The sequence below is a fragment of the Neophocaena asiaeorientalis genome, unplaced genomic scaffold, assembly GCF_003031525.2.
Source record: "Neophocaena asiaeorientalis asiaeorientalis breed wild unplaced genomic scaffold, Neophocaena_asiaeorientalis_V1.1 scaffold438, whole genome shotgun sequence".
In the NCBI taxonomy this organism is placed as follows: domain Eukaryota; kingdom Metazoa; phylum Chordata; class Mammalia; order Artiodactyla; family Phocoenidae; genus Neophocaena; species Neophocaena asiaeorientalis.
The window spans coordinates 5,165,367-5,191,834 of NW_020173491.1; the positions used below are offsets into that span (position 1 = coordinate 5,165,367).

The 26,468-nt window shown below is 42.6% G+C and overlaps 1 protein-coding gene across 3 annotated transcripts in view; it reads left to right on the forward strand.

The window, feature by feature from the left end:
* The window catches only part of FTO (FTO alpha-ketoglutarate dependent dioxygenase), a 376,265-nt gene that overhangs the window by 210,634 nt on the left and 139,163 nt on the right, over positions 1-26,468 (forward strand). For 2 of the 3 annotated variants that reach the window (XM_024747440.1, XM_024747441.1), the window contains exon 8: positions 2,516-2,640. In XM_024747440.1, coding sequence (XP_024603208.1) covers positions 2,516-2,640 — 125 coding nt within the window. Of the gene's footprint in view, positions 1-2,515; positions 2,641-5,499; positions 5,546-26,468 lie in introns of all 3 variants that reach the window. The other variant, XM_024747442.1, reaches the window with a different exon arrangement.

Genomic DNA, 26,468 nt, shown 5'->3' on the forward strand with positions numbered 1-26,468 from the left:
CTATATTTCAATAAAAATTTAAAAAATAAACCAAATTTATATAAAAACTAAAAATTTTAAAAATTAGCTTCCAGCATTTTAAAATTACAAGTTTTCACATTTAAAAAAAAAACAGGTTTCTTGTTTATTTTGAAAATTCGTGAATCAGGCACTGACAAAACAGCTTTTCTGAATGGCAGAGTTATCTGGGACTGAGTAGTGGCTGTCTTTTTAGATAGAGCATATGCCCTCTTCAGGAACCTTGCCTCACTCATTCATGTTACCTTTCTGGCCCTAATGGCTATTTGAATTTGCAACCCTGCTTTAGGTACTGGGAGCCTGGGTTCCACGCCATAGCGTCGCCTAGAGAAACGCAGCATTCCTCCCTGTGCTGGAGGGCCGAAAATGTTGACCTGGGAGCTCATAGAGTATCCAGTTGGTTTTATCGCCGGTATAGTAGCTGTAATTCTGGGTCCAGGAGGAAGAGATCAGGGTCCTTTTTCCTGGCTAATTCTAGTCAGGTTATCGTGGATCCTTCCTTTACAGTGAAGATACTACTTCCAGTGTTACCTGTTTGTATCAGTTAGGGTGCTTGATTGTAAGCAACAGAAACAGATTCTGGTGAATTTGAACAAAATGGAACTTTATTGAAAGGATATTGGATAGCTCAAGGTATCAAAAGAAAGAATGATCTGGACTCAGAAAGTTCAGGAAACCGGGAATACTTTGAGGACCATGGGTGGTAGAAACTAAGGAAATAGATAAATTGCCTCCACATTTGTTTCCCCTTTCTTTGTCATTCTTAAGTGTCTAAAGTCTTGGAAAAGAGAATCAGGTTGGCCTGACCCACATCCTTGTTGGGGGAAAGCAGGACACTTTGGTTGACAGTGATTACTGTCACTTCTAAGATTACATAAAACACTTCCCCACAAGGAGATCTGGGTGCTCTTATAGGAAAGGAGGACTGGGTATGGATGGGAGGCAACCCAAACAGCAAATGTTCACCACACCTCTTCTCAAGGTTGTCATGAAGATATTAAATATACACTGTAAAATGTGGTAGAGGACTAAATAAGTAGTATTTCAAGATCCATGTGAATCAAATTTTGAGTGCGCTTTTCAAGTAAATGAAGGTATTGACATCAGTTAAATAAATACACTGAGTAATTAGAACAGAGGAAGTGGCAATTTTATTCCTTTTGGCAACCGCTTTGGTTATAACATCTCCAAAGAAGCCCCACTACCTTTACATGAAAAACAACATTTGTAAATCTTAAAGGTTTCTACTCCAGTTATGTGAAGATAAATACATGTGATGAAAAGTTCTGTGATTAAAACTTGACAGGCATTTGCTCACTCAAATTTCAAGTGCCAGTAGAATACTTTCCATTGTTTCCTTAATTGTTGTCCTAGTGTCACAGACATTTGCATGTTTAGAATACACATAAAAGGAGCCTACAGGGCTTCCCTGGTGGCGCAGTGGTTGAGAGTCCGCCTGCCGATGCAGGGGACGCGGGTTCGTGCCCCGGTCCGGGAAGATCCCACATGCCGCGGAGCGGCTGGGCCCGTGAGCCATGGCCGCTGAGCCTGCGCGTCCGGAGCCTGTGCTCCGCAACGGGAGAGGCCACAACAGTGAGAGGCCCGCGTACCGCAAAAAAAAAAAAAAAAGAGCCTACAGAGGTGAGCTGTAGATAAGTTGAAATGACAGTTTCAAATTTGAGTTTTGATGTAATGCTACTTGTTAGAGTAAACAGGGTGCCACGTGCTTGTGCTTTGACTGCTTGGGTGGTTTTTGTACTCACCCGTGAGCCTAATTTTTTTTTAAGGACCACAACAATAACCAAAGAATAAGTGATTCTTCCTCAAATCATAAGTCTACTCTGTATAAGAATCCCTGTACCTACTATTCAAAGTATGTAATGGATTTTCAAAGCTGGAAAGATATTCATGGAGGCACACTGTTCTCTGATTCTTGTGCTCTTGGTGTTTCTTTCTTTGCAAGCTCTTGATTTGCAACAAACACGGAAAATGAGTGAACCCCCCCTCAAAAAAAAAAATATTCCTGGCATGGATGGAAATAGAAATTAATGATTCAAATAAGAAAGAGTGCAGTAAGCCTTAGCTGGGTGGCAGGAACGAGAGAGAGGGAAAGTCAGAGACTGCTGTGTTTTAAAGGGCCAAAGAAACAACTCATGGTAAACTGTACGTGAAAATCATTTCTAATAATAGCTCGTGGTAGGCAGTTCCCAGGATAAAAAAGCCATTGGTGCACTGAGAAAATTAGAACGAGGAGGCACAGTATCTTGATGTTTACTTAAGGCAATGGAGCTTTAGAGTTTACCTTGTGTGCCATGTACATTGATTAAACACAAAATATATGCTGGCCATTTTTGACCATCATTTATTGAATTGATTTGTTAGCAGGGGAACTATAATAAAAAAGCCATTGATTTACTGTCCTTATTTGCTTATGGGCTTTTTTTTATTATTAATTTTTGTACTTTCTCTTTCTCTTTTGGGGGATCATTTCTTCTAGACAAATGCTGTGCTTCGGGAAGTTAGAAGAGAGGGGACCCCTGTAGAACAAAGGAATGAGATCTTGACGGCCATCCTTGCCACACTCACCGCTCGCCAGAACCTGAGGAGGGAATGGCATGCCAGGTTTGTTTTATTACGAAATGGGATTTGTTGTCCCTGGAAAACAAGAGCTTTCTCTGGCTAATCCCTTCCTGACGGCTGGTCTCATCCCTCTCGCTGGAAGGGCCACGAAAAAGAAGCAAGTTACAGATGCTTTCAGCCAAAGTTAGCTTTCCTACACATGATACCTAACATTAATTGTAATGATCCGTGATGTCATCTGCGTGCACGTATGATTTACCCCCGAGTATAACATTTAGCAGAAATGTTTGCATCTTGAGAGTACGGTAATTTAAGTACCTGATGTTGGAGAACCCTTTTAATCAACCATCTAAAAGACGAGCATTGCTGTTTAGTTCGAGCAGATGTCTGGGAAATCCACACGGTACTCTTACATCACTCGGGAGACAGATCGCTTGAACTTAGTCTATTCAACAACCCCATTTTCAGAACTGACCAAATAAAAATGACTTTGGCTTCAGCCCAGTTTCTTTGCACATGGACTTAGCTGTGGTTAGAAAGCTGTTAACTGGTAGCAAGTTTCTGCAGACCATCAGGTTTTACAGAATTGGTGCTTGCATACTAAATGCCACGTTACCCTGCTCTTCTTCGCACAGCGGCTGGTTGGTTGGTAGAAACCTGGAACCAGTTCCCTCAAATGTTAGTTATCCTTCAGATGCATAATGTGTATTGTTGAATTACCGTCTGTCTCTAAGCAAGAGGTAGAGGAATCAGGAAAATGATGCTGGATTTTGTGTCAGAGTCTTATTCGATGCTTAAAAATTCTGTGTGCCTGGGAGTCAAGAACATTTATTGATAGCCATGATATCCTCCAAATGAGTTCATGCCACAGAATTACAATCATTGATGGCTTTACTAGTAACAGTTCTCATAAAAATAGATTTGCCTGAACAAGCCTGAAGAGGAGCATTTTCCAAGGAAGGAGAGTTAAGAGGATGAACTGTCCATTCGGATTGGGTATCAGAAAGCTGCTTTTTCACATATGTGTATTGTCTCTGAATTTAGACTTGCATTGAAACCATAATTTTAAAATTCCCAGTGACATTCTCCCCTTGCCCCCTTTTTTGTAGTGTGGTCAGGGTAAATGACAGTTTCAACTACAGTCGTGAGATGACTTTCAATTGAAGTTTCAATAATTAATTTTAACATTTTCTTTGTATTACAGTTTAAATATGTATATTCACTCAAGTATGGATATTCTATTAAATAGCGGAATATCCATGAGGGGACATCTAAGAGGCTTCTCTCTCTCTTTGACCTTTTATATCTTTTCCCCTGGTGATTTCTTTTGTTTTAGTTTTTGTTTTTGGTTTTGTTTTGGCTGCGCTGTGGGGTTTGTGGGATCTTAGTTCCCTGATTAGGGAGTGAACCCGGGCCCTCGGCAGTGAAGATGTGGAGTTGTAACCACTGGACCGCCAGGGAATTTCCCTGGTGTTCTTTCTAAAAAGGAAAGGGATAAAGAAAGAGAAAATAGGAAAGAAATAGAGAAAGAGGTGGGCGGGTGGGTGGGGAGAGAGAAGGAAGGAAGGGAAGAAAGAAAGAGAGAGCGAGCCCCCTGTAAACTCTCTCCCATCCCCCCAACCCCTCCAAAGACAGCACAGCTAGAGGAAATGTTGAGAATGGTTGTCTTCTGTTGAGTGCACTTGGTTTGTTAACAATAATTTCCTAATACACCAGCTCATCAGACAGCGTGGCCAAGATGGCGTGTTTAAAAGGAGTCTGGTTTCAGCATTTCTGGCCCTTAACTGCTAACAGTTTAATCAGGAGCTGGTGCCGGAGCTGAAGTTGATGTAGTCTAGCATCTGAAACAAAACTTCTCCAGTCCTTTGTGGTAGGGGAGGAGACAAGAAAGGGCTTAGCAGCTGACACTCTGCAGACCTCCTTAAAACTAAACACCTGAAAGAAGATTTCGAGCGGGTGGTTCTTGAGAGCTCAGAAGGAAGTGTCCTCGGAGTATTAAATAACCATAATCCTTCCCCTACCCCTTCACCAGCGCCATTTGATGTTTCCCATCCCGGTGACCTATCTAAAAGACTCATCCATATCATCTGTATAAACAGACAGTTACCATACACCTTTCTTTTCCTCATCAAAGCTTCCTCTGGCCGTCTGGAATCGGGCATCGCCTCGAGTAGCCATCGGGCGTGTGGTGGTGAAAGTTATAAAACACCCACTGCAGCACTGACCGAGCTGCCAGTGTTTCAGACGTTGGCCTATTGTGTACCTTGGAATTACACAAGGAAAAATGTGCTTTGAGAGATAATAATTAGCGCTCGTCAAAGGCCAAGCAGTGGGTTACAGTATTTTACTTTCATCAAAGCTATCAGGGGATCCTTTAGATGTAGATAACAGACATGTTTTCCTCTGAAAGTTAAATGCAGATGACTCTAATTACCTGATATTGCACGTTAGAGAACGCATTAGGAAGAGTACAACTTCGAGAAATTTAGGTCACCTGAGACTCCACAGCTGGCGGTAGCTTTAGTATAGGTCTGTTGTAGTAAAGGTTCCCCCCACTTCAGTAGGTTCATTTATGTTAATGATATTAGGGAGACTATATTAAGTGCAACTTGTAACTTGGTTTTAAAATATTTGTCTCTCTCTCCTCGGCCAGGAGCCGAGCCATTGTTTGGGACTCACTGAAGTCTCTTAAACTGAAAGCATATGTTCCCTGTAATTTAGCTTTTGGAGGGAAGTGTCAATTCTGCGTGACTCGGGGTAACTGAGTTTGTCACAGTGTCACACAACCCTGGGATTCTAGAGGCACATCTGAGTGCTGTGGGTTTCCTTCCCCAAGCCCAGTAATCCCATAAACAACCCTCTCCAAATAGACTTATTAGGGCTGTCTATTCACTTCCCCAGAGTTGAATGATCCAAAGCACTTCGGGAGAAGCCGTGTGAATGCAGGGTAAGTGTTAACAGAAGTGGTACAGAATTTCTGAAGATTTGGCTTTGTTTATACAGTCCACTCTGCCTGATGGACAGCTTGTTATAGCTTTTAAAGAACTGGGCAAGCCCTCTGATCTGACCCCTTCTTGACCTCTGCAGCCCAAAGGTCAGTCTGCAGCTAATAAACTCGGAGGTTCTTAGGGTCTACTGTAGGAAGAGGCAGAAAAAGAGCAGCTGCAAGGGCTGGGTGTCTCCGGATAGGCTGCTTTAGGGTCACTCTCTGATAATGAAAATGATTACCAAATTATATGGAAGTTTAACCGCAGTAGTGAGTGAGAGGAGGGTGGAGCCCGATGTATTAGGTTTGATAAATGAACTGTGAAGAGGCCCATCTGGCCCTCAGCATCTTTTCTCCCCCTCTTTCCCTACCAAGGGGAAACATTTTAAAATAACAGCAGTACATATAGACTCAGTGACCCATGCAAGGAGCTGGAATGGATTAAGATTTAATGGTGACAGTGAAAGAAATTATCATTTGAAAAGTGCACTAAAGAAAAGGTACAGTTCGATGTCCAGGCCTGAGTTGTTTTTCTAAATAAGAAATAGGAAAAATCAGCGCCTTTGTTTGTTTTGCACAGGTCACAATGAGAAGCAAATTATTTTTGTCCTGCTTGCGTGCATAGTCTAGAGAATGTAACTAAGTCAAACACTGGCAAAAACGCTTTACAAAAAAACTGTGATCTGTTTCAGCATCTGGCCACTGAAGATTATACACTCTTTTTTCTTTTTTTTTCGGTACTTAATATACATGTGACTCTTGCATACTGTTTTACTACCACACTTGGCAGTTCTTCTGTAAAAAATAAGAAAGCACCTAATGTTAATTGAGTAGATAGTCTGTTCCTTTCTTTATTCCTTTTTCAAAGAAACATCATTGCGATGCTCATTAGTGCCAACAATGGGTCGGTCACAAGCTATATGTTCCCTTACTTGTTAATGGATAAGAGTAATCTATTTAAAGCTCTCTCCCAGCTTCCTGTGGGCATTGAGGGTCCTGGTTTCTGACCAGTGACATTGGCATTCACAAATCTCCGTGCTCTTCTTCGGGGGCACATGCCATGCCTCTACTTTCTGAAAGAGAACGATTTTATTCCATGAACATTTTTGTATATTTTGTATGCCTACTATATACAAAATACCGTGTGAGGTGCTGTATATGAGATAAATTCTTAAACTGTGCTCAGCGGCCAATTTAAGAATTTGTCTGGGGATGAGAATTTAGCAAGTTCCTAGAAAGAAGCTGTGAAAAGCAGTGGAAAAGAAAGTGGTGGAGCCCTCGTGACCACAACAGAGTGGCATGTTGCTCTTGCCCTCCCAGGAAAGTATTTAACTGTAGATGTCTCTGAAGTCTAGCATTGCCGTACCGTTGAAAATCCCTTATGTTGAACTCTATTGTCTATATCATACAAGCCTCACCCAGACAATACTTGTGTTTAAAATAGAAATAAAAACCTTCTAAACATTACCCAAAGGTAGCATTTTTTCATCTTAGGTTTTGACTCAACTGTGTATGTCCATGGAGATTTACAGAGGTTTTGACTCAACTGTGTATGTCCATGGGGATTTACAGTGAGCAGAAAGCTGGGTGAAGGATAACTCGGGGAGCTGAGGAACGCTTCTAGAACGAACTGTGCCTTTTACCGTTAAAGCACTCTTCTTTAAATTTTTGCTCAGTAAGGTGCAAATACAAAAAATAAGGCAAAAGCCAGGCCATTCGGGGGTTTTTGAGAAGCCAAATTGAGATGTAATTCATATAACATAAAATTAATCATTTGAAAGTATACAGTTAAGTGGGTTTTATTTTTTATTTTTTTTAGTATATTCACAAGATTGAACAGCCATCACCATTATTCAATTTCAGAGCATTTCCATTACCCTAAAATGAAACCCTGGACCTGTGAGCAACCACTCTCAAGTTCCCCTTCTCCCCACACTCGCTGTCAACCACTTTCTGTCTAATCTGTTGTACTTTCTGTCTCTATAGATTTGCCTGTTCTGAACATTTTCTATAAATGGAATCATATAATTTGTGACCTTTTGTATCTGGCTTTTTTAATTTAGCGTAATGATTTCAAGGTCCATCCACATTGCAGCATGTATCAGTTCTTCATTCCTTTGTATTGCCAAAAAAATATTCCATTGTATGGATAGAACACGTTCCGTTGATCCATTCATCAGTTGATGGACATTTGGGTTGTTTCCACTTTTTGGCACTTATGAATAATGCTGCTATGTACATTTATGTACACGTTTTTGAGTGGCATGTTTTCACTTCCTTTGAGTGTAAACCTAGGCCTGGAACGGTTGGGTCACATAACAACTCTATGTTTAACTTTTTGAGGAACTGCCAGACTCTTATCCCCAACTGCTGCACCGTTTGACATTCCCACCAGTAGTACACAAAGGTTTTGATTTTTCCACAATCTTGCCAACACCTGTCCTTTTACCTTTTTTAGATTACAGACATCCTAATGTTATCTCATTGTGGTTTTGATTTGCATTTCCCTGATGACTAATGATGTTGAGTGTCTTTTCATGTGCTTGTTTAACACCATTAGTTTTTTATTAGGAGATTTTCAAACATGACAGACTTAAGGACTTATCCCTTAAGTGGTAAGGAAGTCACGAGCCTGTTAGGGGTATCTGGCTAATAAGAGGGATGGAGTTCCAGACGAAGCTGGCATGAGTGTGCAGCTGTGCCCATCTCTCCATTTCCATGGCTAGGCCTGGCCCTTGATTTATTTGCAGGCGGCCCACGTGCATATTTTGTTTGTTTGTTTCTGTAGACCCCCTACTTCTCCCTTCTACCATTGTCTTTCATTTCTTTCATTGTAGAATCTCTGAGCATTGCACACTGGATAGGAATGTAGCCTAATTAAGTGGAAACTCTCCACCTGAGTTCTTAACTTCTAGGCTCAAACAGGGCTTACTGTATTCCCGTAGTAGACAACTTCATTTGGGTCCAAGGAGCTTAGAATGGTACTGAGAAAAGTTTTTTAAACATGTTTATGGCAGTTTCTTAGCAAAGCTTTTAGAACTACTTCCTTCTGAGAGTTAAAAGTAATTCTCTAGACCTAGACGTCTTTATAAGACATGTCTTCCCCATATTGGGCTTTGGCTTCTCAAAAAAACTGCCAAGTTAGCATCTTTTCTAGACCAGTAAAACAACCAAACATCTTCCTATTGACCATCTTGCTCTCCTCCACAGCCCCAACCATCACCCCTTACCTCCAGGATGGATCCACTTTAGACACCTTTGTTAGGGCTCCAAAACCTAGTTGTCATAACCCTGACCTTGTAATGAATAGGATTTACTTTTCGAAGCGAATCAGCTTCAGAACCCTGATCTGGGTGCAACAAGTCTAACGGTTTGTGTAAATGACTCTGTGGATCGACTCTGGTTCTAAGGCCAGCACATTACTGTTTTCTCCATGGTTATCTGGTCTCTCCTCTTGTCTCCTGGCAGGATTGAGTTCTATTCAAAACTGACAGGTTGGCCCAGTCCAGTTTCACAATCATAAACTATTATTTATTGAGTGCTTGTTATGTACAAGTTAACTGTGTTCGTTGCTGTGCAAAGTGGCAAGATGAGTATGAAACAGTCTCAACTCTGAAATAATTTATAGTTTAATGTAGGGGAGGGCAAGGGGAGAATAATAAGAACACAATGGCTAGCATGCAGATTTTCATTCTTTTTTGTGTGTGGCACTGTGGGAAACGGAAGAATGATTTAGCAATGGAGTCTCGTCCCAGGAACTTACAGTTTGATAGAAGCTTATGAGAAGGAGTAACCCAACATGTATTATATATGTACTTGATTCTGTGTTTACATTTTTGTCTCTCCTACCAGAATGTAAGCTCCTTGAGATTGGGTATTTGGCTGTGCACCAACTATAAAACCTGCACAGCATAACTTTAAGCTGTCTCCTCCATTAGAACGGTGCCCTGTGTGAGCCACATCCTTGCTGCCTGAGCATGTCACATCCCCTATGTCTAGAACAGTGCCTGGCACTCAGATTGATTCAGTGGCTGACTGAATAAAAACAGCTTTCTCCTCAGCCCACTGCTGTATTTATAAGTACGTATGTGTTTCTTCTTAATTTGAAGAGGAATGAACGTTTGAGACACTGCCAGCGGTGGAAAACTTGAAACTGGATGTAAGGAGAGCTCTCTGATAGGCACTTCTCTGGTATTTAACTCCCAACACAGCACCTCTGACCCTTGCTTCCAGCATGAGGGAGGAAGGGTGCCATGGGCACAGGCTGACTTGGGTACTTGAGGAAGAGCCCAGGAGTGAAGAGCATGGAACTGAGCTGGGTCCGGGACAAAAAGACATGGTTTCCTCCCTGAGCCAGCCATTCCTGAGTCCCTGCCCTTCCTGGAAGTGAAATAGAATGAATGAAGAAAGGAAGAACAGGGGCAGGGGGAAAGGCCTCCCTAGGGGCATTTCTCTGAATAAAGGAATAGGTTTCAGGCCAGGAGGGACAAAGCCGAGGCTAAATATGGCTTCGAGTCCATATTTCAAAGGACAGCTGCTCCCTGCTGGTTATCTGCTGACATCCGGATATGGCTCTGATGGTATCAGTACAGTGATGGGCTCAGTCTTGGCGACTAGGCATGGGGGCCAGAATTTGTTTTCCATCCTAGAAGTTGTGGTCACAAAAAGTGGAACCACCAGCCTTGAGGATGGGCTATGGGATGATGAGACTGATGTAATTATCTTCTGAGACAGCACATGGTGAGTCATCTGACCATGTCAACTGCTGTCATTCATGCCACAGAGAGTGGCTGCTGCTTCAGGCCAGGTTATCTGGGGACCAAAAGCTGTGGCATTTCCAGTTCAGTAGCTGTCTCCTGCAATGAGCTAAGTTTGTGTGCAGCATCGTGGGTGGGAGTGAGGGGTAAACGAAGAAGGTTCCAGGGATCAGCAGGGAGGCTGTGGCTGGCTAGTTGCCATCCATGTCTTTCTTTTTTAATGCATCTGCCCCGTCTCCTGTAATAATTGCAGTTTCTGCTTTCCGCTGCCCTTCGCAGAGGAATGTCCTTTGTGTCTCTGAACCAGATGACTCCATAAAATCCGATAACTCCATAAAACCTCCTCATAAATGTGTAGGAATCGAAACATTGTATAAATTTAGAGCCAGGATTAAATGAGTCTAGAGATAGGGTTACCTTTTTTCCAAGATACAGCAACTTATCTTAAGGAGGCAAGTGTTGTTAATGTTATTACCATTGTTACTGTCATTATTTGAACAGTTTTACGGGGGACAAAAGCCAATTGACTTCTGCGCATCTCATTTATAAAATCAACACATAGGCTTCGGTATGAGCCCCGCTCCCGGCAGCTTTCTGACTATGCGTGGCTGCTGGCTGTTTCTTAGAGGCAGTGCTTCTTCAGCTTTTTGAGAAAACATGGATTCATTCATTTATTTATTCAACAAATACCTATTAAGTGTCAGCTATTTGCCAAGCACTGTTCGGGCAGTTAGAAACACAGCGATGAGCAAAACTGTTGAGAATTCTTCTCTCATGGAGCTTCTGTTCTAGTGGAATGACAAAAAGCGTTTTCCTAAGTGGAACTCTGAACGTTTCTTTTTAAAAAGATGCGCGTAGTTGCCATGTCCTGCCCATTCAAACACTCGGAAGAACCAAAATGTGGTTATTCAGTTGAGATAGAGATAACATTTTCTCTTCTGATCCTCCTCCTAAGGTGATCACTTGTTATGAAACTTGCAGCTTTAGTTCTAATGGGTCAGATTTGTGAGATATTAAGGGAATATCAGTGTTCTGAGGCTCACCGTCCTTGGGAGTCCACAGCATTAATTTCTCCTTAGATAGTCCACACCTGGGTTCCCAGTGACTTTAAAACAAAAGATGTGTCACCTTAAAGGTCTTCACTTTAAGGAAGCCTTAAATTCAGGCCACATTATATTCACAAATATCTCTTAAAAGCGAACGGGAGAAGGTGTACGTATCTCATTGGTGTTGGGGGGGATTCCAAGTGACAATGCACTCCAGCACTTGATAGATGGTGGTCATGGTTACTGTGAGTGTGCTGTCAGTCATGCACTGATTCCGCAAATATTTGTCGCGTGCCTACCTGGTACCAGGCACTATTGTAGGCCCTGAGGTTATAGAGCTGAGTAACACTTCACTAGGCGAGAAAACAGCATAGTCTTAATAATGCAATGCAAGAGATTAAGTCAGGATTTGGGGGAAACCCTTGTCCCAGGGATGAAAGGGGCCAGTTCTCCAGAAGTGTTCTTGTGCGACTCATCACATGCCTGACCTTTGTGAGGAGCCCTGCTCCATTGTGAGACTGTGATGGCTACAAGTGGGTAAGAGCTGCCTGTCTCCAAGTGTGAGTGAGAAATAGGGGAGAAATCTATATGTGATTATGGGTCATAGGATAAATTCTGGGCGATCTTCTCTCCAGAGAGTTCTCCATGTTAAATGGGGGGAAAAAATGATTTCTTCCAGAGTAAATTTTATGAATATGGTATAGAGGTTGGGAGCATAGATGCTGAGTCAGATGGCTTGGGTTTGAATCTTGGATCCACTTCTGTGACTCCAGGAAAGTTACAATGAACTTGACAAATTACTTAACCCCTCTGAACCTCAATTTTTCTCATTTGTAACTTGCCTGAGGGGATAATAATAGAACCTATTCCATAGGGCCGATTATGGGATTCCATGGAAAACACCTAGAGCAAGCACCTGTCAAATACTAGGCGCTCAATAAAAATTACGCCTCTTCTTCAGATCACAACAAACAAGTGAACAACAGTCTGAGCCAGACTCACCCAAATTGGCCTCTCCTTTGAGAGAGTGCCCCCACGTAAAATCCAAGCCTCATGGTATGGGCTTGATATTGCTGAATTGGCGAAGGAAGGAGCGTTAGACAGAGCTCGTCCTGTGTCAGGCCCTGTCCTAAGTAAGGACTGTCACATTGAATTGACAGACAGAGGTCTGAATACCAGTTTGAATCCCATCTCCAGCTGGCTCTAGCCTCTGGGCACGTCACAGACACTGGATGTCAGCAACTTCATCTACACAAGAAGTGGCTTGATCCAGGTGACCTCGAAGACGTCTTCCAGCTCTGACAAGGTGTGACCCTCTAAGTTAGATCCTAGGGAGTCACTAAAGGTGGGGTAAGTGTCACTCCTGCTGGCTTTACCTTTCTACCTCCACCGTCCTTGAAATCTGCAGTTGTCCGAATTTTAGCCATACTAGCAGCTAACATTTAGTGAGAACTCACCAAGCGCCGGACAGAGTCGTAAATGCTTGAAGAGGTGAGAAAAGGGAGGCAGAGAGATGCAGAGTCATTGCCCAAGGCAGCACAGCTAGTAGGTAGTGGAGATGGAATTTAAGCCAAAACAGACCAGCTCAGACCTGTGCTGTGTGGCCACAGCCGGAGCAGTAGCAAGGCTTTCCTCTCTGTCAGCCACTCGCGTGTTGTCTTAGTGCTTGACCTGGGTCTCACAGTGTAAGGGTTAGAAACCTGCCAGGATCCTTCCCAGCGTGGAGATAGGCAGGCGTGTGTCTGTAAATGTTTATTTCCTCTGGTACCTAAACACGTTTCACACTTTTTAGTTGTGGAGGCATCTCTCTCTCTCTCTGAGGAAGTAGTTTCCAGCTCATACTTTATAAATCTCCCTACCAGAAACCTTGTAAAGGAAAGTTACTACCTTTGTAGCTATGCCATCTCTTTTATACTGGTTACAATCTTTCAGGAGGTGGAAGAGTGTAGGGGCCCAGATGAGAACATCAAAGTTTAGCCTCCAAGAATCTGTAAATCCTCTAAGTGGAGGAATTTCGGAGCCGGGTTATAGTCCAGGCTGATTGGAGTAGATTCCCTTAGGCTGAACAGGTAGGATTTATCTTCTCCATAATGGGTTAATCACCGCTGTACAGTATGTTTATACCTGGGGAACAATTTACCGCACATGAAGAGCAGTAATTTTATTTTATCTCAGGGGTGTCCCCAGTGTATTTTACAACTTTCCTCTGTCAGGTATATTCCGGGTTCTAGATAAAAGCTTAACTCTGGCTTCCAGTTGAGGAAGCGAGGGCAGGGTGGGGCACGGAGGGGGTGAGGAATAGCTCTGTCGGCCTGTAGGGGACACTGTTGCATCATTTATCAGAATGATTTTCACCATCTTGTCCCAGGACAAAACAAAACAAAACAGACAAATCAAGCAACAAAAATAGATCAGTCACCTTAACATTGCTTCCTGAAATTACTTGAGTGATTCTGGTGTGTTTAGAATATTAAGTGTTTTGGTGGTATAGCTCAGGCTGCTTTAGTGTTTCTTTCCGAGAGGGGAGTGATTGACACGCCTTTTCTTACTAGCTTTCTGTCCATCCTCTTCTCTGGACAGGGTGCTACTCTGTAGTTTAATAAACTTGAGGTTTAGTGGGCCATCTTGAGTTTTTACAAAGATATGCCCATGTTAAATTGAAATGCTTCCATTCTATTGTATTCTGAACGAATATCGTAAGCCTTGGGAGGGCATTTTGGAAGTTCTGATTCCCTTCTTTTCACCCAGATCTTTATCTTCACTGAAAAAGATGCAGTTTACTGAGAAAATGAAGTCATGTCTACGAGGCAGGCTTGTGGAGGGCCCGGTCTGAACTCTGGGAAGCACCTTCCCAGATTCTCGGCCTGCTCTGGGTTCGGCCTGCCTCTCTTTCCAGCCTGCCGACAGTCTCTGCATCCGTGTCCAGGTGCCCCGTGGCCTTGCCAGCAAAATCTCCCCCGCTCCCTGGCCAGCTCTGGCCTCTTGCCTCCCAGAACAGGAGACCTGGAAGGCGATTGTAATTAACCCCTGGAAAGTATCGGTTTTGCTAAGGCGGCGTGTGCCGTGATGATACTGTTAGCTTGCCCCCTTTCCAGTTTCACCATCAATTATGCCATGTGTTTCATCCAGTTGGTGCCACCCTCCCAGTGTTAATTATAACCTACAAGACTGTTACAGTTAATTTTATGGCAAGCATATTGTCTTTTCAAGGCTCTGGAGCAGCTCATAAATTATCTTGAAGGTAAAATGTAACTTGGGGAACCAGTTATGAAAATTCCATCCATCTCGCTTAGGAGCTGCAGCTGCTACTGTCAGCTGCCTCGCTGCCGCCTTGTGAAGGAATTACGGTGGGTCAAGTTTAAGAGGGGAGGCCCAGGCTGTCACTGAGGAGGAAGGCTGTCCTGGCCCTGTCAGACAAGTACCTTCTGCCAATCCCTGGTGGTTCCACTTTGCAGGCAGGAAGAGGCAGGCAGCACAGGTGAACGGTCCCCAAGCTGTCTGTATTCATTACTTTACAGAAACTTGTTGTAGGCGGGCAGGTCCGGAGACCTCGCCTCTTCTCTGTTGTCTTGAGTTAGGCATCATCTGCAAAGTGTGAGAGAGATAACTCTATAACTAACTCTGGGCTTGGTTCCGGAGAGCCCGGGAGGAGAGAGGCGGGAGGCACCAGGGACCGTGCCTCCCAGCAGCCTCGCGCTGGCCTCTCCGGGTGATGCCCGTCTGGCCAAAGCCCTTGGCGTCAACAGGCATTTTCTTTGTGGTTATTATTTTTTATCCAATCTGATCAAGTGAGATTGCGCTGTGAACAAACGTCTTCCTAAAATTGCCTACTAAATAAATCAGCAGGTTTTCTTATTGGGATAATAAACACCCTCCTTTTCTGTTTCCTCACACTAAGAAGCTTTACATTTCAGCCCTCGGGGCTTTGGCATTATTATTTTTAATGACTTGAACACAAGCCTTTCATTTAGCTTGTTTGTATAGTTACTGTAAATGATCTTTCTGCTGTTGGTTCTTCCTTTGAAATTCCGCATGTTATGCTCACTTTAAAAGCTTTGAGGGGGCCTCTGAGAATTGGGAGCCGTATTAAGCACAGCATCTTCCAGCGGCACTGAAAACAGACCGTGTCAGAGAGGGCGTATTAAGAAAGTATGCGTGCATGTGGAAATCTCAGGGTGAGTCTGAGTGAAGCAAACACGAGCAGGGCCGTCTCGGTGCAGGGTGACAGCTCTGCATGGTAGGTAAAGTAGGCCTTCCCTAAGCTGTTGATTTCTCCCTGTGCGTTTCGGAGCATGTTCTGTGTGTTCACACAGGTACTTGCCTTTGTACCAAGGGCCCCGAAGACCATTATACCTGGGCTGCATGACTAAGAGAATGAGGCCTGGTTTTTGTTTTTGTTTTTGTCTTCTTTTTTAGGTACTGTGATTTTTTTTTTTTAAGTAGAAGTATAGTTGATTTGCAGTGTTATTTTCAGGTGTACAGCAGAGTGATTCAGTTTATATATATATATATATATATATATTTGTTTTTCAAATTCTTTTCCATTGTAGGTATCACAAGATACTGAGTATAGTTCCCTGTGCTATACAGTAGGTACTTGTTGTTTACCTTTTTGTATGTGGTAGTTTGTACCTGTTAATCCTAAACTCCTAATTTATCCCTCCCTGCCCTTTCCCCTTTGGTAACCATAAGTTTTCTGTCTGTGAGTCGATTTCTGTTTTGTAAATAAGTTCATTTGTATCATTTTTTTGGATTCCACATCTGAGTGATGTCATATGGTATCTGTCTTTCTCTGTCTGACTTACTTCACTCAGTATGATAATCTCTGGGTCCATCCATGCTGTTACAAATGGTGTTATTTCACTCTTTTTTATGGCTGAGTAGTATTCCATCACACAGACACACACACACACACACACACACACACACACACACACACACACACCCCACATCCCACATCTTCTTTATCTATTCATCTGCTGATGGACACTTAGGCTGCTTTCGTGTCCTGGCTATTGTGAATAGTGCTGTTGTGAACATCGGGGTGCATGTATTTTTTTCGAATTAGAGTTGTCATCTTTTCTGGAGAGACCTGGTTTTGAGGAGTTAGGAGGGCACATGAAATGGTGAAATCATGCCCGAAGAGCCACTGGGCTTTCTCAAGGAAGTGTTCTTCTGTTCTTCGTTCTCAAAACGATAAAACAACTTAATACGTGGGTACTTGTGAGTTTTCTAGTGAATTCAGACAAGAGGTTGCAGACTCAAATGTCAACAGGACCTGGCAGATAATCTAGACAAATGAAGGCAGGGAGGTGGGATTGAAGTGAATGGGGAAGTGCACACACTATCTGAAGTGGGCAGCAAGGAGGCTGGATCCGTGTTACTAGGTCTCCTACATTTGTAAGAGAAGGGGAAAATTCAGATCGTGTGTGTTGGTTTATGAAGTCTCCTAATGATTTGAATGTTAGCAATAATTCCAAGATTTGTACCCGTTATTCAGGCTGATCAGTACATGTCTGCAGACTAGATGGTGTGGTGGCTAGGATTCTGATATAGAATGCAAGTCCTGCCTGCTCTGAGTGAAAAATACCCGCAACCTTCTCATACTTTTAGAGAAGACAGGCAGTGACCCCGGCCGGGAGACCAGGATGCAGTCTGGGTACTGCCTCTGCGACCTTGTAACATTGTTCTGCTCTATGTCAGTTCTTGCTTGGAGGAAATGTTTGCACGTACTTTTTGCCTTTAACTTGGCAGTCTTTCATCTTTCCTTTTACAGAGGAAGCATATGAGAGTTTTCGAAAGGGAATGAGGGGTATACGGTGCTTATTATCACCATAAAAAAGGCGTCTGCAAAAATGTTGGCCGTTTGGAATCCAATGAAGAGTTTGGTTCTCAGGAAGGAAGGGCAGGGACTCCACTGCTGGTGATCACCATTTCTCCTATTACACCCTCGAGTGTATGCCTTATCCCCAGCTCCACCATGGGGGAACCCAGCTGTTCCTTCATGGCACAAAGATGTCATGTGGTCAGAATAATCTTTCAGTTTCATTGCTCAGACTGATGGCCACATTTAGGTATGGTCAGGGAAGTTGTTAAATACATGTGGGTTTGATCTTCTGGAGAAGAGGAAAACATAAAACGATTTCTTTCCTTTAATAAAAGGAAAAAGGTAAGCCTAAACCTTGGCTGCCGCGAAAGTCAGCTGTTACGCATGCGTGGTTCAATTTCATTGTAAATATTTCATAAGGGTTATTAGAAGGGAGCCCGGCTGACATCACAGCCCCAACTCTACCAGAGGAACCATTTCACTAAACTAAGCCAACGTTTCTAAAGAAACATGAATTTCTAATGTAAAGTTAACATCAGGTCGGAAAACCCTCTGGAAGAAATGTCTGTATCAATGTTTATAATCTCTGCATTTATGGATTTGCAGTTTGTACAAAAGCCTCCCAAAGAGGCTTTATTTTGGTTAAATAAGACCGGCTTGTGAAATAGTCTGTATATCCAAATCTATCCTAACCCAGTGTCTTGGCAGCCTTTTGTATAAATAACGTCTTTTCCAAAACGTGTGTATTTGAAAAAGGAAGAGAAAAATTAAGCGGCAAACTGTGTCTCTGGGTTGCCATAAACTGACAGAATCTTAGAAACAGAAAGCAAAGACTGACAGCTCATTCATTCTTTGAGCAAATTACAGAGCTGTACATTAATTTATGGATTTTATTGACGCATGGAAGGTTGCAGTGAGAGGCAAAATGTTTACCCTAACTACTTCTCCTTTTTTTTTGGAGTAGAAGTTTATTTAAGCTTTTTTTGGGGGGGAGGCTATGTCACACAAATTATGTATGAGTTTTAGAGGAATTTGGCAGAAAAAAATGAAAGGATATTCACATTTTGTAAAAACTTAATCTGCGTTCACAGATGGTCGTGTTCAGGTGCTATTTTAATTATGAGGTAAAAAACAGCCCCACACAGTAGGAAGTCATCTTAATAAATGGAGAGATGCTTTTGTCTTCAGGCGTCAAAGAGCCTTGTTACAGAGAAATTTAAATACTTTGTGCTACAGGGGAGAGTCTCAAAATGACCAGGATACTTGGAGGAAGCAAAATGATGGACTCTTCTCGAGATCAAAGGAGTCCACTAGACATGTTTTACCAGCATGTAACTTTGAACCTCCTTAACACTGGTCATTTTAGCGATGGCTTTTCCAGTGATAAATGTCCATCATGGATATCTTCATGTGATCAGAGGGAAAATAAATAGAACAAATTGCAACTATATCTTTAAAATTTTAATCCCAAATGGAAGTATTTCTTTACAGCTCTTCAGCTCCAAGGGCTGCTTTGCCCTTCAGGATACAGCGCCCAGAAAAACCAAGAATAATTCAAATGCTGCTGTAACTTACAGCTTGCATTAATAACACACAAATAGTACAGTCTTCTTATTAAATATCAGTAATATATTATAATAATGCTTTACTGTCCTTCCCTTAGTGGGGAATTATGAGGACCTCATGTTAGGACCTCAGTGTCCTGACATAGTTAATTATCCATGGATAATGGTTTTCAGCTATCTCTGTTCTGAGGGATGCAGCTTTGTTGTTGAGGGCTTATTAAGTGTTTGCAGACTCAGGTGCAGTGCACCTATGCACCTTCCTACAGAAGCAAACAGCTGTGTTCTCTTTACCATATTATACATCACATAGAGCATCTCATTTATTATAGCTGAGCTAATGGTACAAGTGCAAACCTTTATGTCCTGTCCTATACAGCGATAATACATTTGCTGTAGAGATGTTCGCCTGATTTTCATAAGTAATTAATCTTTTCTTGTACCAAATATATCACAGGAAAATGGGTTAGCACGGGGTCAAAATACATTTAATCCGGCCTGCAGAGATTGGAGGAGACCTCTTGCGTATAGCATCATTTTTTCTTTCACAAGGGCCTCCCCCTGTTCGCGGTCTCCCCATCGGCACAATGCTCGCATTACTAGGGACTTAGGCTAATGAAAGGGAATTCTTTTCAGTCCTTCAGCACCGAGACAGGATTCAGACAGGATTCAGACTTGAATATGCGCTAAGTGAAGTAAGCTTAGTGACAGTCACCCACGTTCGGTCCCTTGACAAGACTGTGTATTGTCCACGCAGATAGTGGTGGTGGTTTCTGTCAAATCTGAGGTGTCTCTCAGTTCATGCAGAGGTGTGCCCTTCGAAAATGTGCCAAGGCCTCGCCCAGAGGCCTCTGAAGTGTAACACACAGTGCACAGGTGGCACAGAAGATGATTTTGTAATATACCGAAGAATCCTTTGTATTTTAAAGGTTAGGTATTTTGCTTTAGATTAGAAAAGTGTGATTGACATTTGGATCCGTGGTTCCCAAGCATATTGTTGAGGACAGGACTAAAGTCCGTCTTTAAGCTGTTGTCTTTTTTTAAGTTGGTTTAAAGAAAAATTCTGGAAATATAATAGTGTAGGGTGGTTCATGAATATCGCTGAAAATCATGATGGTGGATCACATCGTCAAAGGTTGGGAAGTGCTGACCTTACAAACTGAAGGGATTAAGAGACAAGCATCTTAATCATAATTATGCTATTAGTTATGAAGTAGATGAAGATAATCGTCATCATCATTAATAAGAGCAGCTAACTTCTAATGACTCTTGGAACTATTCTCAGTGTTTTCCCCATATTTCCTTTGCTTACTTTTCATGCCAACCCGTACGTAGATAGCTTGAAACTCAGAAGTTACCTCAATTAAGGTAGCTAAGACCCAGAAAGGCTAGGAATTTTCCCAAGATAACACAGGTTGTAAGTGACCAAACCAGGACTTGAGCCCAAGCAGTGAGGTTCTGGTGTCTTCTTTTTAATCATTGCCTTTTCTACATCTTGATGGGTTAAGAAATATTTTCCTCTGTCTGTTTTCTAAAGAAGAAAGGTAGAGAAACATGAAAACATGTAACAGTATATATAATTATATATATAATGTAAGTAATATTTAATTTGTATATATCATATATATATGTGTGTGTACATATATATATGTATAATATTATAGTGCAGTAGTCATCCATGTTCTGTGAAAGCTCTAACCTGTGCTACTGATTGGGCCCTGCTTTGTCTATATTCTGAGCCCTTGGCTTAGCTAGCATCCTGGATGCTTGAACAGATGCCTTAGAACTTGAAATTCCTTATTTGAATGAATGAAAAAGGGGGGGGGCAGGAAGATTATAACCCTATTTTTTCAGTTACTGGCATAGAAGCCTCTGCATATGTACTGTTAGGGGATGTCACTTATTACTTACCAAACGAGGAAGGGCCTAGGGAGCAAAAAATCTTTGGCAACTTCTCATATTTCCATACTTAGAAAAGCATCATAATTCTTTCACCCGTTCACTTAAATATATAGAAACAATGTCTAATCTTGTCCTAAACTTAAAATGGAACTCTTCAGCAAGTAGCATGGTGAAAGAGAGAGAGTTAACCTGTGACAGTTAATCTCAACTCTTAAACAAATGAAACGAATAGAAGATCAAGCCCTCAGGACCAAGATGTAAGTAGGAATTAGGTCTCCTAGGTCCCAGAGCAAGACTGAATGTGTACATTTGACGTTCTTTTGTGACTCTTGGTTTATCTTGACTTAAAATTCCAGAAAGATGCTCAAACCGGCAAGAATTCTCATCTGATATTTTTCTGAGCCAAAGTGCTTCGGTTATTTTTTTAGTAGTATTTATGACTAGTCACATTGCACAAGGAAACTTTACCTGGGTGAGGTGTTAAGGTGCGGAGAAATGGGTAATTGGGCCACTTAGAAAACTGTCCAGTAAAAGTTTCCAAGCCAACATCCCCAAGGGCCAGGAGTCATCATGAACAATTACTTGAGAATTGTGAGGTGCTCAAAGAGGAAAATTGCAGAACAAAATGGGTTGAAAGAATGCGTACTCTTGTCATTTCACGTTGAAGCCAGGGGCTAAAACTCATGCCTTGCCCCATTGTAATCTACAGCCATTTAATTTGCTAACAAGACTTAACTCATCAGGATCGGCAGCCTCCCCCTCCAGGATAATCAAAACAAGAAGCCTTTGGCTCTGGAGGGTAAATGTTGTCCATCTTCTATTGTCCAGCCCCACCATTTTCTTTCTGGCAGGCTGAGATGAAACAGAAAGCTGATATTTGGAGCCACTGGAATTGTAGGCCTTGTAATTTAGAAATATCCATTTTATCCCGTGTAATTTCTTCCCTAAGATTCCTCAGTCTAAATCTGATACAGGTAGGAGCCAAGACAAACAGTAACCATTTATAGTCATCCAGACCAGTTTGAATTTCAGCCTAATGTAAAGCAAAGAGAGTTTTTGGCTTCATTTCAGGTGTGTAACAGGGGTAGAAAATGCATTTAAAATTTAGCAGCAAATGTTACCAATATGTTTCCATAACAACTGCAAACTTTTATGTTAGAAAAGCAATAATATAAACATGCAGGAATCTTAGAACAGTAAACTATTAATTTACCAAGTATAAAAAATCCAGCATGAAGGGGCTTTTATAGCCATAGAAGCCGTGAGGGGGCCCAGCATCCTGTGAATTTCTCCATTATGTGGCAGAAAATGCTGCCGGTCGGTTTAAATGAGCAAATCTTTTAAAATTATAGGTACAGTGTCAATTCTCCACAGTGCACTTTTCTGAAACAATGTGTGATGGTGCCAGCTATGGCTGATTTCTTTTACCATATTGAGCTAGTAAAATACCGTTTAGTAGCTGCCCCCAATGCACATCTGTAAGATAACTGCATTTTTTTTCCTTCACCCATAGCGTCAAACTTAAAAACGAAGGCTAAGGTCCTATAGAAAGTGTAGTGCCCGGGAGCTGACTCTAATGCTTGTCAAGGAAAAGGGGTTCATCGATTGTTGATATATATGAAGAAAGTTCACAGTTTTCTCTCTAACTCATTTTGGAATATCAAAGAGACAAGGGAAAAGGGGGAAAATGGATCTACATGACCACATCTTAAGAATTAAGGAGTTAGTTGAGTTAGAGTTGTTGAAATCACCGCCAAAGGAAATTCGTAGTTCTCTGATTTCTCTGGGGGGCAAAGACACATCATCTTTTAAGGGTTGTGTCAGAAACATAACGATGTGTGGATGGGTCTTTCATTCGAAAAGAAGCATGATTTTTTTTTTCCCTGAACCCACCTCAGAGTGTGGATAGGGTTTTGAACCTTCTCCTGGAACAAAACAACGTTACCTTGTCATTTAAGGGAAGATGATGCACCTTGCGCAGCTTTGAAACCTGGGATGATGAGATAGCTATCATTGAACAGACTGATCAGTGAAGGTCAAAGAGAAAAGAAGGTCAAAGGGAGGTAGGCTGCCCTAAAAATGAAGTGCAGAACTCCAGAAAGGGCGTGCATCCAGGAAGGGCCCTGTTACACGTTCGAGAAAGGGCTAAAATTCTCAAAATTTCAGAAGGTGGAGTAAAGAGCCTCCACCGTTTCAGCTGGGGTAGGGTGTTCGGCTTGGCCTCCCTGCAGCCTTCACGATGGAACTCACAGGCTGCTGAGCCGGAAGGGCGGCAGCAGGGGCTTTGGTTGAAGCAAAGCTCAGAGTGTTAGTGGGCCAAGGAGAAGGCAGAGGCTAATGTTTAAGGAGCTGAGGAAACCTGGCCAAGCAGGAGTAAGGGTAAGAAGCATGACCAAGGGGAGAAGAAGGTGAGATGGGGCTGGAGAGGCAGGAGGGGTCAGATCTTAGGGTTGGGGTAAAGGTTTCATTTCATCATGGTGTTTGCTGTCTCCAAATAGAAATGGATCCAAATTCCATTTACAAAGCATTTGGAAAGTTTCCACTATGTGTCCAGTGCTGTGATAGGTCTTCTAATCGAGGTTTAAGGTAGTCATCAGAAAGCAGACAGAATTGATTGTGAGATAAATGGCATCAGCCGTAGTAAGTAAGTCATGAGCTCTTTGAAATAAGTAGTCGTCATGAGTTGGGAAAGTTTTTATGGAACGAAAGGAGTCAAAATGGAGCTTAGCAAGTATTGAGCACCTACTCTGTGTTGATGCCTTTATAAGTATTTTTGTGTTTATTTCTCCCAGTAATCATACAGAGGTTGAGTACTACTGCCTCCATTTTATAGATGATGAAACTGAATTCAGAGGAAATTAAATAAAGATGGTTATGGACAGAACTTCAACTGAAACCAATTTAACATGTTAGAAGAGCGTCAAAACCTAAAAACCACTAGCCTTGAACTAAGTGTTACGGGTTTTTGAATAGCCCTAGGATGTATTCATTCTCTCATTTGCTCAGCCACTTGCTGTTCATGTGCTAAAACGTCACAACAGAAGGATCTGCGTGTTTGTTTTTAGGGATGTGGGGAAGAAAGGGAACTCCAGGGAGACGGTGGCCTATTATGAAGCCAGTCTCTGGGAGAAAATCCTCTCAAATAGAGTAGGCGGTGGCAGCTACTAAGTGGCAAGGAAAGCAGACCTAGTCCCCGGAGGAGGAGAGGAGAATTAATGGAAGAAGTAGGTGTCAGGTGTGACCTTGTAGGGTTGAGGAGAGCACCAGGGTGGAAAGACCCTGAAGACATTGGAATGTAGAACACATTATCGCTGGTGTTATTTTCTGGAGGCAAGCAGAAATGCCATAAGCGGAGGCATAACACAGCCATGAATCACCAACATTTTCCTCTTTGGTCTGAGAATCTCTAAACTACCCTATTTAAGATTTGTTTCCTAGGAAGTCGTTGTTTGCTTCAGGGGTCCTGTCCTTAGGTTATCTTTTGAGGGACGGCCCTGGGTGGTGGCAGGTCAGCCTTAAGGTGACCTTTTTTTCAACAGAGGCCATAGCCCCATAAACATTTTCTTCTCCCCTGGCTTCAGCTGGGCTGGCATTTCTGACAGACGTGTAAACAGATGCAGCATTGTTGCTAATGACAGGTGATTAGAAGAGGCACGGGGGCCAAGGTAATTAAACCACGTTTTGACAGGAACATTTGGCCATGTAATATTTCAGCATAAGAAATATCTTTGCAGTGTGTTTTTTCCCCACTTGGTTTGGTAACTAGAATTCATTTTTATTCTTCAGAGAGAGTGGTGCTTTGAGATCTGAAACTGTCCTACCCGAATTTTTCATGGTTCACTGTAGGGCTGCAGAAAATGGTTACCCTTGGACTGCGTGGGGACCTAGACAGGGGCTAAGACTCTAGCCAAGGTCTGCTCTACAGCAGTAGTGGGAATAGAGTCTGTGACCCTGTTGCCAGGATTGTACTTGACATACTATTTTGTCCAGTTTGATAGTGGTAATGCCTTGAGAGAGAAATGTGAATTGTTTTTATACCACTATCATTTCAGCTTCTCTCCCTATTGCCAGGATTTATCTCATGTTGCTCCCAGGGATCAAAAGATAGCTTCTTCAATTCTTGGGTCCCCTCAATTCCCACTACTGGAAGTAGGAAAAAAATCTGGAATCACCACTAACCTGTTGTTACAAGGAACGATAGTAGAAACAGTCATCAAGATATGGAATTTGTTCATTTATTCATTAGATTTAAATGTAATATATATTTTTTAAAACCCACTGCATTCTTTTTGCTGCCAGGATATTAGCTATGCCTGTAGAGACACTTAGAGACGACCTCCTGCTAACTGCTGATGGCTTCTAGCTTATGATTTTATGTTTGAGGGAATCTTATCTTCTATTGGATAAATAGCAGACCTTCCTAGACTTAACATTTATAGTTTTCACTACTGTTCTAGCTATATGAGTCTTATTTATAGTACGTGTAGTAGCATGTTCTCTTTTAATAAATCACAGCCAACATTGACTGCTTATTATGGTCCTGGCGCTTGTCTAAAATGGGAACTTTTCCCAAGCTGGTTAGTTCCTTCCTTTGCTGCAAAACCAGCTTTTTAATACTCTTGGTGTAGTGTGTACCTGGCAATTTTAAGAGAGCAGTGAAGCAGACCATTCAGAGAAGGCCAGATTACTGGCTGGAGAGCTATTTCTTTTCTTCAGCCAGTTTTGATTTTCTCAGGGGAGGGGGAGAGGGGGAGATGAACTGGTGAATACAGTTTGGTTTATGCCAGAGGAGAGCTGAGTGATTGTGACTCTTTGCGGGCTGGCCCCCTCCGGTGTGGAAAGCTCGCGGCCAGCTTTTACATTCTGCTTCAGGCTGCAGTCAGTTTCTGAGCAGAGGCTTTTTTAAAGCTTTGTCAGATAGGTTAAAAGGTGTCCCACCTCCAGTGTATTAAAAGAGAGAGAGGGAGATTAAACTCACTAAGCCTGCCATGTTCCCTGTAAAATATCAAGTCAAAATGATTTTTAAATCCAAAGTTACTAGGCTTAGGGGGTGCGACCTTTAGTGAAAATAGCCTCCGAACCGGGGAGGAGAGATCTGTGTAAAAGACAATTGGCCCACAGGCTAGTGGCCTTGGGAAAACTGCGGCTGAAGCCGAAGTGAGTTGTCTTGTTTCTCTGCCTCAAGGCCAACAGAGCACCAACCCCAGCCAGCCTGGGTCCTGGGCCTCTGGATTCACAGTAGAGTTCCAGGTAGCAAAGCCTGGGCTCAGCTCCTGGGGGCTACAGGGGTGAATGAGTCACGGCCTGGGCCTTCGGGAGGCTTGCATCAGATGAATGCTACTGCCAGAAGCAACACTTATTGAACTCCTACTAAAGCATCCAAGTGCTTTACATGATTCAGTAATGCTTTTAATCCTAAATAATATTACTACGAGCTAGTTCTTATTGAGTGCTTCTCTGTGCCAGGCATGAAATTTTTTTTTTTTTTTTTTTTTCCAGTACGCGGGCCTCTCATGGTTGTGGCCTCTCCCGTTGCGGGGCACAAGCTCCGGACGCGCAGGCTCAGCGGCCATGGCTCACTGGCCTAGCCGCTCTGTGGCATGTGGGACCTTCCCAGACCGGGGCACGAACCCGCGTCCCCTGAAACTTTAACAAGGGGAAGCCAAGGCAAAAAGATGTTAAGTAACTTCCCCAAGGACACAGCGTTGGGAGCCAGAGGAGCTGGGATGACAGAGCAGGAAGTCAGGTCACCAAGCCCGAGCCCAGGGCCAGTGTCCTCAGGGTCAGCAT